This window comes from Oreochromis aureus, linkage group 19 (genome assembly GCF_013358895.1).
Source record: "Oreochromis aureus strain Israel breed Guangdong linkage group 19, ZZ_aureus, whole genome shotgun sequence".
Taxonomy (NCBI): Eukaryota; Metazoa; Chordata; class Actinopteri; order Cichliformes; family Cichlidae; genus Oreochromis; species Oreochromis aureus.
This window is the reverse complement of record NC_052960.1, coordinates 8,523,740-8,538,889: the sequence shown is the minus strand read 5'-3', so window position 1 is coordinate 8,538,889 and position 15,150 is coordinate 8,523,740. Positions and strand designations below refer to the sequence as shown.

Genomic DNA, 15,150 nt, shown 5'->3' with positions numbered 1-15,150 from the left:
AAAATGTTGGTTTAAATTGTCATTATGTGTGGAGTCACAACAATGAATGTCTACTCCCATCTGTAAACCATGGTAGAGGCTCTGTGATGCTTTGGGGATCTTGTCAAAATTGATGGAATTACGAATGCAGAAAAGTGCTGCGGGATTGTGATCCACCATGCAATACCATCTGGAAAGCATCTGATTTGCAACAGCTTCATTTTTAAAGACACTGCCAGTGCTGTAAATGCATACCTGGGTAGAAAAACGCACAATGGAACACTATCAGTTGTAGATTGGCCTCCCCAGAGCTCGACATTACTTAAGCACTGTGTCAGCAAACATCCAAAGATGTACCGTATGTCCCTCAAGAAGCTTGGAGAACTATTCCTGCAGACCACGTAAGAAAATTACAAGCAAGGTTGTCTAATAGCAAATGTAGGTGACCAACAGACGAAATGCAAACGTTATTGGCATTTCACTGCTGCAAGTAGTATGAGTCACAGAATGTAGATAAAAAACTATAGATTGTGGGATATTTTAATACGATGAAAAATAAAACATAACTCGATTTTGCGCTACTAGGAAGGAACCATTACAGTTCATAGAAGCCTAATTTCATCATTAGATTTAGTTCACAAAGACTTACCCTATTTGAGTAATGTCTGGTTTCAATGAAGAAATAACTTAGAAATATTAGAAATAACTGATAAGCTCCACATTTAGAGACAGACTTGATGTCTGAAAAGCTGTTGTGCAGTTTTATTCCCCTTAAATAAAAAGACAATTGGAAAGTACACACATATATTTCCCAGCTGACATAGCACTTCTAACACACACCATTATTTTATTTGCAATATAAACAAAACATTTTCCATCTAATAACATAAAGCAGTATCTCCTCATCAAGTCTTTAATTAATTATAATGAGGATGATAAAAAGCAATATATTACAGTGTTCATTCTAAAGTGCATTTCTCAAGAATATAATCATACCACCACACAATCAGGAAAGCATCACTGGCAAACAAGCAAGCTTGAGGAACTTGAGACTTTTCCAGCTCTGTAGAAAGGAGCAGTAATCACCGAGACACCGAGCGCTCCGAGCGAACTTCACTTTCTTGGTAGGCTGTGTACTTTTCCCGAAACTCGTGAAGGAAGTTGTATTGCTACAGAAAAGTAAAAAGATGCGGGTAAATGGAAAATTAGTAAATACCTAAAAAAGAGGCAGTCAAACAAACACTAAGGGATCACACAACAGAAAGACTAAAATTTGAATAAATCAGAGACTATATAATGCTGTGATGATACTTTCTTCATGAATTCAAAGGCTTTATTTATAATTTATGGTGTTTTGATTGACTGGGAGTTCACAGCAACAAAAAACAGAGGAAAGTAATTTAAAAGCACGAATCAGAGAATACTCAGTGTTTCTTCTTGTTAAATGATCTGATTAATCTGTTATGTATACTTACCAGGTACCTTGTTTAGCACAGCTGTTCAATTGCTCGTTAAAACAAATATTTAATAATCCAATCACATGGCAGCAAATTAGTGTATTTGGACATGGAAGCATGTTTGAGACAACCTGCTCAAGTTCAAAATGGAGGTTTAGAATCGAGAAGAAAAATGATTTAAGAGGCTTTGAATGTGGCACGGTTGTTATTGCTGGTCTGAATATGTCAGAAAGTGCTGATCTACTTATTTTTCCCCACACAATCATCTCTGGGGTTTACAGAGAATAGCCTGAAAACAAAAACAACTCAAATAACCACATCCAAGAGCATCTCTGATAATGTAAATCAGCAGAAGACCGCACCAGCTGTCACTTCTCTCAGCAGGACAGGAAGTGAAGCTTCACACATCCTCACACATCCAGAAGACTGTAAAAATGTTGCCTGGTCTCATGAATCTCAATTTCTGTTGCAAGATTCCTGGGGTAGGGTCAGAATTTGGGGTAAACAGCATGAAAGAATGGCTCTAGTCTGCCTTGTATTAGTGGCTCAGGCTCCTGGTGGTGAGATAACGGTGAACGGGATGCTTTCTTGGCACACTTTGAGTCCCTTCGTACCTGAATTATTGCTGATCATGTTCATCCCTTTATGACCAGTGTACCCATCTTCCAATGAGTGCTTCCAGGACGACAGCATGTCACAAAGTGTCTTATAAAGGTTTCTTGAAAATATCATTGAGTTCACTGTATTCAAATGGCCACCATTGATTATTTTACATAAGCAGCATTTTTTCTATTTTTTTTTTTTTCCATTTATAATTTAGATCCCCAAGACTCTTCTAGCAGCAAGTTACCTGAAAATCATGAGGTTCTGGTTTTAATCACTAGTTACAGATCTTATTATAATCTGTTTAGAGTAACAGTGACATAGCAGTGAATGATGTAGATGTAGAATAAGGTGAATAGCAAACTACTTTCATATAGGTATGTAACAGTATTCAGTTTCTCATCAGATCCACTGCTTGCTTGCGACATCTGCCAAAGCTGAGGCTTCAAAACACAAACCAATGGTTGGAGGCTCAGTAGCTACGTCCATCTTTTACATACAGTCTATAGTTCTTCCACGTTTATGCGTATGCTATTCTTGAGCAGATTCAATTGAGCGTTTTGATAATAGAGTTAATTTTTAACCACAATTTTGCTGTGCGTGTACAATGACAATAGATTCTCCTTGTCAGGGTCATAGGGGGCTGGAGTCTATCCCAGCTGTCTGTATGGCCCACTTAGGGGGAGAGGCAGGATACACCCTGGACAGGTCGCCAGTCTGTCGCAGGGCTAAAAAATTCTATTCTAATCTAATTTATTAATCGCGCCAATTTTAGACCATCAAATGTCTCTGCAAGGTACAAACCAACAAAAAACATGAGTTTATAATAAACTAACAAAAGCAGAAAAATGACCCCTTAAAAACTACAGATGAAGAGGAAGAAAAGCAGCGGCTCACCCTCACTGTTTGTATTGCTCCTCCTCCTCTGTGCTGCCTGAGGATTTCGATGGCTTTGTTTGGCGTCATTGTGACAGAGAGCTGAAGCAGCAGGCAGGCAGCGACTGCAGGGCAAACAACAGCCATGTGATGGGAGCAGTGACATTAAATTAGGTTACATGACATTTCTGATGCTGGATAGAGAATATTCGATATAAATTTCAAAATAAAAGAATAATAATCTTACTTAATGCAGAGCGTCCCAGGCCCCCGTAGCAGCTGAGGAGATAGGGAAAAGGAATAAAGTACAAAATCCAATGAAATTGACAGCTAAAGAACAAACTGTTGTGTTGTATAATGAAAGGGTCTGGAGGAGCTGAAAATAGATGTATTTGTGTTGATATGATGCCATCTGGCACTTCAAAGTTTTATGATACCAAGGTGTCCTTTATTGGACAGGGAATACTGTGGTAGCGATCCCTCTCAGCATCAAAATTAAAACCCACTCATATCATACAGGTTCAGGACAACCACTTTCCTCCTGTTGCCTAGCGAGCAGCTTTATAAGCTCTCTGGGAGAGTTGAGAGCCTCTCAGGGGCCTTTTAGCAACAGCAGTAAAAGCTCTGCTGACTTCAGATCTCCTGGTTTTATAGAGCGACACAAAAACCTCTCTTTACTTTCCAATCTGATCTGCTTTTGTAGGTATCTCTGTTTAACCCTGGTCATGCGTAAAAGAAATGCTTAATCAGAATAAAATTGCGTTCTGTCAACACTTTTACTGGAAACTGAAAAACTAAATCATTTTGATGCTATAAAACTGATTTGTGTGTCTTGTATGGCTCGAAGGGATCAAAGAACCACCCAGCAGTTCAGCTGATATCCATCCACTTATTCTGGAATTCTAAATCATTTATCGCTGTATGTAAACAACCTTCACTACTTCAAATACGTTTACTACAGGCCTATACTTTCTACTACTACTACTTGAGCCCTAAGGCTTTCTGGTAATTTTTTTAAGAGGTATTGAACATTAGATCTCAAGGCTTTCTGGAGATCTGAAGTTTTTTTTTTTCTTGGACACTGGCTTCTTTTTCACTTGTTTTGAATCCAGTCCTTGTACCTGAAAATTTTCAGAAGGATTTCTTTCATCGCATCTACAGAAAATGCCAAATATTACATAATTGCACCAACAAGGTGAGTCCAAAACAGCTATTAAACGTGACACACGGCAATGATCCAAAATACACACCCAATGCAACGAAAGCATTCTTGGATAGAAAAGCACACAGTGGAACACCATCGGTCATGGATTGGCCTCCACAGAGCCTCGAGCTCAACATTTTTAAAGCAGGGTGATATCATCTTGACACAATGGAACCAAAGGCAGCCAACATCGAAAGAAGAGCTTTGAATGTTGTACAAGAAGCCTGGAGAACTATTCATGAAACTACAAAGAAGATATTTTCCTCAAGTTAGCTCAGGATGTGTTGAAGAATGAAGGTGGTCATGCCAAATACTGACTTTCCAGCTTGTTCAAATTGTACAAACTCTGTTTTCTTCATCTTCTGTTGTGTCTACATGTTTCACATTTCAATACATCCCCCATTTTACTACCAAAAGATTTTTTTAAAAATCTTAAGATTTCTGCACAGTACTACATGCTAACCCTCCTCTCTGCTTTGTCTGCACTAATTTGCAGGTAGACATGGAACATTAAACTGAACTCAGTTTTGACTTACTGGATCACCGTCCTCCTGTCGTTCTTGAGGCTGATCTGCAGCTCATCAAGGATCTGGCAGCACTGGTTAAGCTCAGGTGCGTCTCCATCTAGGAAAGGCATGTGGTGAACCCTGAAGCCACGCTGCTGGTACACGTCCAGCAGTGAGGGAACCCTGTATTTGCTAAGCTCTCCTCTTGTGCAGAAAACAAACACATCCTGCACCCCCTGGTTCTGGAGCTCCTCTGTAACAAGAACAGAAGTTTCTCTTGTAAAACTGGAAAACCCCAGGTTATCCACATTTTTTCCACCACTTAAGGCTAATTTCTGCATAAACATACTATTTATAAAATACTGTGCAAAAATGAAATCATAAATCAGATAGCTAAGCGAATACAATGTTTTGCATAAAGTTAAACACTATCCACTATCAAGTTTGTGCTTGACTTCTGGTGAGTTCCATTCTTGTATTTTATTAATGTTTTAATGTGCACTAATTAGAAGGTATCTGGACAGTTACTGAGTGTAGGCTGTGTAAAATGACAACACTCTACCCTCTAATCCAAATATGGTGACTTTGACTCAAAAGAACATACTCAACATACTCTAAATTGACAGACTTTTGCACAGACAGGGTTGCATTCAATACTGTTGTACATGTGCAATGACAACAAAGATTGTTAATTATTATTACAAAGTCAAGGTTTTCTACGTCTTACAGTGAAGACTATTTTTTAACATTTAAAATATATGTTGTAATCTTGCTTCTTGATTAAGTGGTTAGATTCAAACACCTGCTTGTGAATGCTAATTACATCTATAAAATCAGGATCAGCACCAACTTACCAATATCTTTTTGCAGACATCTGCGGATTTCTTTGTATTTGCAACCTTTAGTCAACAAAAACAAAACAAAAAAAGAGCAAAAACAAAAACAAAAGTCAGAAGAAAACAAAATTCAATACAGGATACAGTAAATACAGTAAACAAATTGTTCTACCTGGTAGTGCACATATTCCAAGAAACTGCGGGCACCCTACTATGGATAGAGGCAACCTTAAAGCCAATGAAAACCAATATTAGCAGAGTGATATTTGTTTGTGTCCATATCAGCAAGAACAAATACACTTCCACACAGCTTTTAAATTGATCAAACTTACCAGGAGATGTGCAGTGGAGTCAGCTCCTCTTCTGCAACCTCATCATCAGATGAAGAGTCAAACTCGCTTGTCCTCATTTCTTCAGCCCCCCCCAAACAGCTGAGAAGCGACACACTAAAGTTCACTTATGTTTGGCTACTTACGCTTTACCAGTTCTGATAATATTCAACAATAAATCATGAATTATACTGTTTTGAATAATCACCACATAAATTCACATCACTGTAATATCAGACATGCAGAGATTAATAAAAATTTCCATTGCAATACCAAAATGTAATATATTTACTGCCATAACAAGCTAGCTGTGGTAGGTTTTTTGTTTTCAAAAAGGCTAGGCTCCCTGCTTTTAGTTGAAGAATTTTCCAGTGTCACAATGGATTTTTTCAGGTGGTGACTAATTGTGTTAAGCATGATCAAAACCCACAGTAAAGGTAATAAATATGTGTCATAATTTAGCAGAACTCTGTGCATGATCAGGTTTTTTCTGACCATTTTATTAACAAAAAATATATCTCCACGTCAAGTCATACTGGCAATGATGATGTAAAGTAAATGATATTCAAACACAATGCAACTGCCCTGATATTAGGCATGCCATTATTAAGGCATTAAAGAGGTTTATGTAGAAGTCAGGTTAATGTGTGGACATAATTTCCTTAGGGATTAATTAAGTATTCTGATTCTGATTTATGACTCCCTAAGCTCAGGTGACAATAAGGTGAGCAGCTCGAGGCTTCAAACCAATCCTTCAGCCTCAAGGTAAACAGAATATCTACACACTTGATTCTCCAATATTTTGAAGGTATAAAATTTCCTATAAATAAAAAGTTTGATTTATTATGGACATTATTATCGAAACTGACGGTTTATTTCACATTGAACTCAGCTAACGCTAGCTGTGCAGCTCATATCAGAACACGATAACAACAAGACAACAAAATTAAATAAAACCACCATCTTACTGTCGCCCAAAATAAACAAAAAGCTCTGTAGCTTTACGGAAATACATGTCTGTGAGTAAATATTCAGAATATCGGAGTAGTTTTCGTGATTTCTCACCAGTCACGCGATCTTCCTCGCGACTGTTTTGACAGCTCCGTGAGTCTGTCGGCAGCTGCAACAATTTAAAAACTCCATGAAGCACTCAGCCAATCAGATTCGAGAAATGACGCTTGGCCACACCCCAGGGCAAAACAAAACAGAGGCTTGTGCGTTCGATTTAACCAGAGGAGTCATCGAGGCGGGCGGAATAAACATACGACTAGAAATAACACAAAATCGGATATTCTTAGAATTAAATAGACTGGGTCTTACAGGGTTGCGTCTACAGTATATACACATATAATATTCCCATACTAATGTTCATATTTCAGTTAAGCGTATTTTCGTAATGTATTGTACACATAATACAACAAAGCAGACATTGCAAAATGTATTTCTCAAGAAATGGGGTAGGTGAAAGAAATTTTGACCATTTTCTGCATTGTGGTGAATTCTTGTGCGCCAATTTCTGCATCAATTTAACGAGGAAATGTTTTTATTTACTTACTGTAAAACACACAGAGCAGGCACCAGGTGACAGCCAAGTGTGTGAAGCACATCAGTTTCGTGCTCTGTATTGGAACTATGTCAAACCTTATTGTCCCTTTTAAATAAACAAACAAATAAAAATTAGTAATTTTCCATTTCCATTTACATATTGAACACTTTTGGACGTTTATTTAAGTGTCATGCCAATAAAATATAGACATTACAACAATTTAAATATGTTAAATATATAAATTGAAAAACAGAGCACATTTGCACAACAGCACCAAACGGGCAATCCACTATGAAGCAACACTTGCTTCATAGTTCACTGAGCGTCACGCAGGACATCTGCTGTCTGCACAGAGCAGCACACAGAGCCTCACGACCCTTCACGCTGCAAACCAGTTCTGACGTTAGAACAGCAGAAAAGCGGAGACCTGGAGGTTTTTAGGATTTACTGGACCTCTTTCGGATGTCTGAAGAAACATTACTGAGGAGCTCTGACTGAGGTGAGCTGCTTTATCTTTCTTTTACATTGTTTGCTTCAATAATCAGCTTTTATCTTATGTATTGAGAGTGGTTTGATTGATGTTTGGAAATCCCTAACATGTATATGTGTTCATAAAAATGATTTTTTTTTTTTTTGTTTTTGTTTCTGTAAATCACAGTCTGGCATCCTGGAATAAAAACCCATGATGTGCATTATTCCACAGAATTAGAAATAACTGTAAGGCTATAATGAATCTCTACAATAAAGTGATCTTATCTGGTTTATTTGATATTTAAAAAATGAATCCAATGGATGTTTAATTTGTCTTTTTTTTTGGATGATCCCTGCCTCTCCTTCTGTCAGCAGACTTATAAGGAGGGATCTTGGCTCCTGCAGCCATTTCCCCTGCAGGGCTGAGCTCTTTGGCTGGCTTGCCACTTCCTTAGCAGAGGGACTGCTGGCAGGGGCAACATCTGAGCAGGTACCACAAACAAACAAGACGCAGAAGTCATTAAATCAGGTTCTTTGAATAATAAGAAAATAAGGTTTAGTTTGCTGAAAGAGAGATAGACTGATTTGCGTGCTTGGTCTCCATCTGAGTTTTTGGGGATTTTGTAAATCAGAAAGATGACTGTGTAGACAAGAGTAGAGTTTTGTTTTTTTTTCTTAGCACAAACTCTGTCAAAATCATTGCTCTGGTCTTGTCTTCATAATCAGCTTTCTGATTACTGGAAAAATCAGAAAGCTCATATGGAGTCACACACAGTTTGTGCACATTAATCAGTGAGTGTCAGCAAACACACTGATTATTAATGTGTTTGTGTTTGTGTCCCTGCACAGGTCATGAAGCCTCAGGAGGCAGAGCTTGTTACTGAAATCTCCAAGGTATTCTGAACCTTCCCTCATCAGCCAGCCTGGTTTTGTGAGACATATTAGTTGAACTTTGATGACCAAAATAGAGTTTAGACGATACTATGTCATCCCCTCCAGTTACAATGCATGGTCTCGGAGCTGAAGTCGGGGTTCACCAGCGCTCTGCTGGAGCTCAGTCAGATCCAACATGGAGACACATACCTGAGAGAGGAGCTGGAGGAGAACAGGAGGAGCTGTCAGAAAAAAGCTCTAAGGCTGGAGGCTCTAGTCGACTCACTGAGGGTAAGACTTAAAAATTAACCCGAAGGGTTTCTCATATTTCACTGCAAAGTGATGATGCTCAGCTAGTTCTAGACCAAAAGCTCAGCATCAGTGCTTTGTGAACTACAGGAGGAACTCAGTGTGATGAGGTGTCAGATCGTGCAGCTGTACAGCAACAGACACAGACCTCAGCAGGATGGAAAGAGCTCCACATCTAAGCAAAGAGAAAGGTAACGTGTACCACGACCCTGAAAGAATGCATTGCTATTGCTGCCATACCTAGGTGTAAAATTCAGTATGGTATCATTAAAGCACAGCTCAGATCATTTGTAGCTTCGAACAGTCCATCATTAACCTCATCCTTACATCTCATCTTTGCCTCATGAGTCATTTGGACCTTTATTAGTCAATGCATGCTTATTTCTCCAACATTTTATCCATAGGAGTAACACATTTTTCCAGTTTTGCAAACCTTGAGTTACAAAGCAATTAGATACGTGATATAAATGCACAGTGGAGACTGTAAACATTTTTAGGCAAGACTGTAAGTAGTAAATGGTGCTATTTGTCCACTGCTGTGCAGCAGCGATCCAGCTGAGCCGGAGCGTGTACAACGTCAGTGTGATTGTTCATCTGCTCCTCCTGCCTGTCTGTCCAGAGGAAAACTGCTCCTCCACTGTTTCCTGCAGGGCCTCAAAGCCGGTCTCAGTGAAGGCACAGGTGAGTTCACACATCGCTCATATATATGCATAACTCTTTTTTTTTCTTCTTCTAATTTTGCAGATTCATCATCCTTTTCTTTTTTCTTTGGGTTTTACAGATGCACGCCATCAGGTCGCGATGCAGCTCCTGCACTCTGAGTGGGAATATGTGTCAACCTTAAACCAGCTGTACGACAAATACAAGACCCCACCGGCTCACCACATGACTGCAGAGCCATAGTAAGTGCTGGAGAGGATTTGTGACCCTTTTTTCCACTGTGAGTTACAGAAGTTTCCATTTGTGGTAAAAGATACTGTGTATGCGTATGTGTTTTCTGTGATGCAGTCAGACGTATTTGAAGTTTGTGGAGCAGCTGTTACAGCGCCATCTGCTCTTCAGAAATACCCTGCAGGAACGGTTATCAGCTGAACACTGGAAATCTCTGGTTGGAGACATCCTGGTGCAGCTTATTGGACACAATGATGTAAGCCAATGTTCTGTTGTGACGTTTTTATGATTTCAGTCTATCTTTCATTTCCATTGATACACAGGTTTTCATATTCTTCCTCATTTGTGTTGTCCAGACAGCTTTTTCAGACATGTACCTCGGATACACGACGACCCTGGCGTCATTCCTCTCACTCGAGTTCAAGAGACTCAATCATCCTGACAAGAGTCAAATTTTGCAGGTATTTCATGAGATTTACCATTAACATTGTTCAGCTAAAATGCACTTAAGACACCAGAAAGATGCTTTGTGTCTTGTTTTACAGGGCAGCCAGATGGAGAGAGAGGAAATGAAACTGCTCTCCTTGCTGTTGGCACCTGTTGCGCGCATACACAGCTACCTGAGTCACATTCAGGTGAGTCAGCAGCCAGAGCAAATCCAGTTTTGAAGATCTACAGATACTTTCAGTGTATTAATTTAACTTAATTTAGTAAGGATTTGACCTGACAGCTTACTGTTCCTTCTCCAGAACCTCTTGCAGTGGACTGGTAAGGAGCATCCTGACTGCAGCCTCTTGTTGGGAACTGAGCGAGCTCTGAGGAGCATTTTATCCCGCTGTCATGTAATTCTCGAGGAAGACGTCCGGTGGGAAGAAGGAGAAGTAGCTGGACAAAGGTGAGAGCATTATCAAAAATGTCAGATTATTTCTTTTAGATTTGGGTTGCTGATGTGGAAGTCTCACAGAGGACCTATTTGCTAATTTTTATCTCCATGTTTTTATTTTTGGACTCTTTTAGACTAGTTTTGCATGAATTGTAGTTCAAAATATTATTGGCTGTCCACTGCAAACAGGTGGTTGTATCCACTCTCATTCACATGATAAAGTTCCATGATTAGAAAAACTGGAAACAAGCATTTAGTGCAGTGTTTTGAGCTTTTCACTCACAGGGATTGCACATATGCTGACCTCATTATTTGAAACTTTTTCCGTCATAACACAGTACATTATATATGTGAGAAAATATGGAAGAGCACAATAGCGCCACCTGCATTTGTCTGCATTTAGAGTTTTACAAGTTTTCTTGTTCTTTGCATAAAAAGCACCTCTGATGCTGGGGCTGGCGTTTCTGCTGCAAACTGTTGCACGAGGAGCCAGCACACCAGAGAGTCTCAGCAGGCCAGGGAAGAGTCAAACGCTGCTGCTCAGAGGTCAGTGTCACCCGCATCGGACGTCAAACAATACAGCATGCACGAGAACAGCTGTGGCACAGAGTGTTGCTGTCAAACTCCAGCAACAGCCTATTTCAGTGGCATTCATCTGCAAAAATGTTTTGCATGGTTTTACTTTACACTGTACAGGTACAGTGCTGTGAAAAGGTATTCGCACCTTTCCTGATGTCCTTTTTTTGTTTGTTTTTTGGATATTTGTCACACTTACATGTTTCAGATAATCAAACAATCACATTTTAAAATTAGACAAAGATAACCCCAATAAATATAAAATTTGTTTTTAAATGATGTTTTCATTTATTAAAACATCATTTTCTTAACTGTGATTACAAAGCTGAAAGCTGAGATCAATTTCATGAGCCTTATCACTGCCAGACCTGTTGAATCAAGAAATCAGTTAAACAGAATCAGTCTGACAAAGTGGAGTAGGCTAAAAGATCTCAAAAAGCAATATATCATTCCACAGTCTTAAAAAAAGAGAAACAAAATAAAATAGAATATTCTGGGAAAATATTCTATGGACTGATGACGCAAAAGTTTAACTTTTTGGAACATCTGAATCCTGTTACATATGGTGTAAAACTAACACAGCATTTCATAATAAGAAAATCATCCCGCCAGTCAAACGTAATGGTGATAGTGTGACAGTCTTGAGCTGCTTTGCTGTTTTAGGATCTGGAGGACTTAATATCAGCTGATGGAACCATGAAATCTGCAGCAGGTCAGCTGTGAATAGCTAAAAAAACCCCCAAACCCAAAACCAACAACAACAAAAACAGCATGAAAGTTTTGTAGTGCCCTAGTCAAAGTTCAGACTTAAACCCAGTTGACATGCTCTGGCTTGATGTAAACGGGCTACTCATGTTTGAAACCCTCCATTGTGGTTATATTAACACAATTCTGCATCGAAGAGTGAGCCAAAATTCTTCCACAGTCATGTGACACTCTTATTGCCAGTTATCACAAATGCTTGATCGAAGTCCTTGTTGCCAAGGGTAGAACAACTAGTTATTAGTTTTAGGGTGAAATAATCTTTTCACATAGGGTCAGGTAGATTTGGATAGCTTTTTTCTCTGAAATTTTCTTTAAAAAATAGCATTTTGTCATTTGTCTAGGTCATCTTTGTCTAATGTTAAAATCTGTTTGATAATTTGAAACATTTCATTGTGTGAAATACACAAAGGAAAAAAAAACAATATCTTGTTACAGCACTCTACATGAGTGTAATGTAGAGTGCTTTCTTCCAGTGGATGTAGATGTCATGGTGGGGTCATTTTATTTCTTTTGCCAGCAGAGATAACCAGATAGCTGCTGGCCTCAGCAACGGTGTGAACGGCTGCCAGTCAATGCGTCTGGAGTGTTGGTCCTGCAGCCCTGTCAGAAGAGACCGGGCCCTCCTGAACCAGCCGGCCCATGACTGTGGACACGCCTACTGCTCCCTCCTCACTCCAGACACAGCAGGATGGGGAGACAACAGCGACTCAGGTCAGGGCACCTTCAGCCAGCCCACGGGAAAAGGCACCAACGAGCTAGAGGCACCTCGCACAAACCACAGCCTGGAAGACTGTGAGACAGACCCCGATGACACCTCAGCCTTCGACTATTCCTCAGTCACCTCGTGTAGCCCTGATGGCACTCTGCGCAGGGAGATGACGGGTAGCAACAGCGGGGAGGATGAAGAGGAAGACAGCCAGGTGCCAGTGCTGTTAAAGCCCTCGTACAGTCAGCAGCAGCAGGTCAAAGAGACACCCAGAGAGAGGACTGTGTGTCTGAGGTGGCAGATTCCAAGACTGACCCCTCACCCTCCTCTGAGGAACCCAACAGGGCCCTACGTGGACGGGCCAACGCCTTGTCTCGTCAGCTCCTATGGGAAGAGGTTAGTCAGTGTTAGAAAGGGATCACCTCCTCTTCACCCGAAAAGTGCCTTCAGGCCAATCTGGGACGATCCGTTAAAGCAGGTATTCACTTTTAATTTAATACACCTTTCAGTGCTGTTTTTTGCAATTTGTCACCTCCAGGTGGTTTAGTGCTGCAACAGCTCCCACTGAGATCATCTTAGTCTTTATTTACGTGGAAAATGCCATCAAAACAAGCTTTGATATTCTGCACACAGTGACTTCAATCAGATAGGGGATCAGAAAATTCTCTATAATGTCTTAACGATTTTGCCATTTAGAAAATCTTTTGGAGAATATACGTGCGACTCAAATACATTTCAACCATCGATCAAATCATTCATGACTGTCAATTTGTTTGGGAGACAGTCATCTGAGGGATCATCGTGATTGTTATTACAATGATTAATAAGATGACTGTCATGTAAAATGGTGGAAAATTTTAATTTGAAGTTTTCAAGTTTTAATTTGAAATATCTCCAGATACCACATGACTGATTCTCCAGCCTGTTAATGCTTTAATCTGTTCCTGCACTTCATGTGTCTTCATGACGCAGGCTGATTCAGCCCCAGAGAAAGACAACAGGCAAGGTTTCATTCCGATTCAGGCTCCAGCGAGGCAAAACTTTCAGAATTTCAACCCGAGCAGAGAAAATTTGAGGTAAGAGCATCAAATGTGTGATAGCAGTGAAACTTTCTCCAAGGCAAGTTGATCAAACATGCTCAGGCAAATTGCACTGCAATTATTTTAGATTGAATAAATATAAATATGATCACTAAGCTGACTTTCCTAACACATCTCCCATCTCTTCAGGCCAGGGCTGGCTCAGCAGCGAGCGAACCATGCAGCAGCAGCCACGAGCAGTGGAGGATTGTGGGATGACAGTGAGGACAGCGAGGGACCCTGCAGCACCGTTTGATGACTGTCGTTTAGTTACAAGTTACATCCAAAACCTGAGCACAAGCATTTTTCCACAAGGCCTCTAAAGCCGTGAAGTGCATGAATGAGCAATGAGCAGCTGAAATCATGGACTGTTTTTGGATTTGACATTAAATTAAAGCTTCATTGAGCTCTGCAGAAGTCTTTGTTCTTTATGTCTTTTCATGATTACACTTTTATATGTGGGCGGGATCAAGCTTAAGCCCAGGTTCAACTCATTACAGAAGAGAAAAAAACCCCAAAAAGCAGCAATAATCAGATGTTTCATCGGGACTTTAATGGTCCCAATGAGACAATATAAACATTTGGACAGGCTGCATAGCTAGAAATGATTAGTTAAACTGTTTACCTCTACTTTAACATTGACCTAAAGTGCTCTACTACATAAAAGAAAACAAGTCTCATTGACCTGCTAATATCTGTGGTCTTTTACTCAAGTCTTGTACAACGCTGTAAACCCTTGGCCTTCTCTTAATGAGCTTCATAAGCTATTTGAAAACTGTTAGAATTCATATTATGGCAAGAACCAATCAGCTACGTAAAAAGAAACAACAGTCCATTAAGAACTGAAGATCAGTCAGTTCGGAAGATTGCTGAAACTTTAAACTTGTCCCCAAATGCAGTTACAAAAACCATCAAGTGCTACGATGAAACTGGCTCATATGAGGACCGCGCCAGGAAAAGAAGACCAAGAGTCACCTCTGCTGCTGAGGATAAATTCATCCAGCCTCAGAAATCGCAAGTTAACAGCACCTCAGGTTAGAGCCCAGATAAATGCCACACAGAGTTCCAATAGCAGACACATCTCGACATCAACTGTTCAGAGGAGACTGTGGGAATCAGACCTTTATTTTCAAATAGCTGTAAAGAAACCACTAATAAGGAAAAGCAAAGAGTAGAAGAGATTTGTCTGGGCTAAGAAACACAAGGAATGGACATTAGACCAGCGGAAATCTGTGCTTTGATCTGATGAGTCCAAATTTGA

The 15,150-nt window shown here is 39.9% G+C and overlaps 2 protein-coding genes across 2 annotated transcripts; one reads left to right on the top strand and one right to left on the bottom strand.

Annotated features, from left to right (window-relative positions):
* Window positions 1–505: 505 nt before the first annotated feature.
* On the bottom strand, window positions 506–6,899 carry cdkn3 (cyclin-dependent kinase inhibitor 3). Its single transcript, XM_031733406.2, has 8 exons — window positions 6,856–6,899; window positions 5,794–5,892; window positions 5,634–5,689; window positions 5,480–5,524; window positions 4,656–4,878; window positions 3,163–3,194; window positions 2,937–3,040; window positions 506–1,148 (listed from the first exon to the last, which is right to left on the bottom strand). Exons 2-8 carry the CDS (start codon window positions 5,868–5,870, stop codon window positions 1,062–1,064), a joined length of 624 nt encoding a protein of 207 aa, XP_031589266.1. The 5' UTR covers window positions 5,871–5,892; window positions 6,856–6,899; the 3' UTR covers window positions 506–1,061.
* LOC116315177 lies at window positions 6,534–14,306 on the top strand. Its single transcript, XM_031733379.2, has 17 exons — window positions 6,534–6,555; window positions 7,690–7,835; window positions 7,995–8,053; window positions 8,180–8,297; window positions 8,657–8,701; window positions 8,807–8,971; window positions 9,080–9,180; window positions 9,534–9,670; window positions 9,771–9,891; window positions 9,998–10,136; window positions 10,237–10,341; window positions 10,426–10,515; window positions 10,630–10,775; window positions 11,202–11,309; window positions 12,622–13,288; window positions 13,783–13,886; window positions 14,040–14,306. Exons 5-17 carry the CDS (start codon window positions 8,660–8,662, stop codon window positions 14,143–14,145), a joined length of 2,031 nt encoding a protein of 676 aa, XP_031589239.1. The 5' UTR covers window positions 6,534–6,555; window positions 7,690–7,835; window positions 7,995–8,053; window positions 8,180–8,297; window positions 8,657–8,659; the 3' UTR covers window positions 14,146–14,306.
* The last annotated feature ends 844 nt before the right edge of the window (window positions 14,307–15,150 follow it).

Coding starts and splice junctions, on each gene's coding strand:
- cdkn3 (XM_031733406.2), bottom strand. CDS start 5,870: ATGAGGACAAGCGAGTTTGACTCTTCATCTGATGATGAGGTTGCAGAA. Junction 5,690..5,793: donor ACTCCACTGCACATCTCCTG/GTAAGTTTGATC, acceptor ATTGGCTTTAAG/GTTGCCTCTATCCATAGTAG. Junction 5,525..5,633: donor TGGAATATGTGCACTACCAG/GTAGAACAATTT, acceptor TGTTGACTAAAG/GTTGCAAATACAAAGAAATC.
- LOC116315177 (XM_031733379.2), top strand. CDS start 8,660: ATGAAGCCTCAGGAGGCAGAGCTTGTTACTGAAATCTCCAAG. Junction 9,181..9,533: donor ACATCTAAGCAAAGAGAAAG/GTAACGTGTACC, acceptor ACTGCTGTGCAG/CAGCGATCCAGCTGAGCCGG. Junction 10,776..11,201: donor GGAGAAGTAGCTGGACAAAG/GTGAGAGCATTA, acceptor TTGCATAAAAAG/CACCTCTGATGCTGGGGCTG.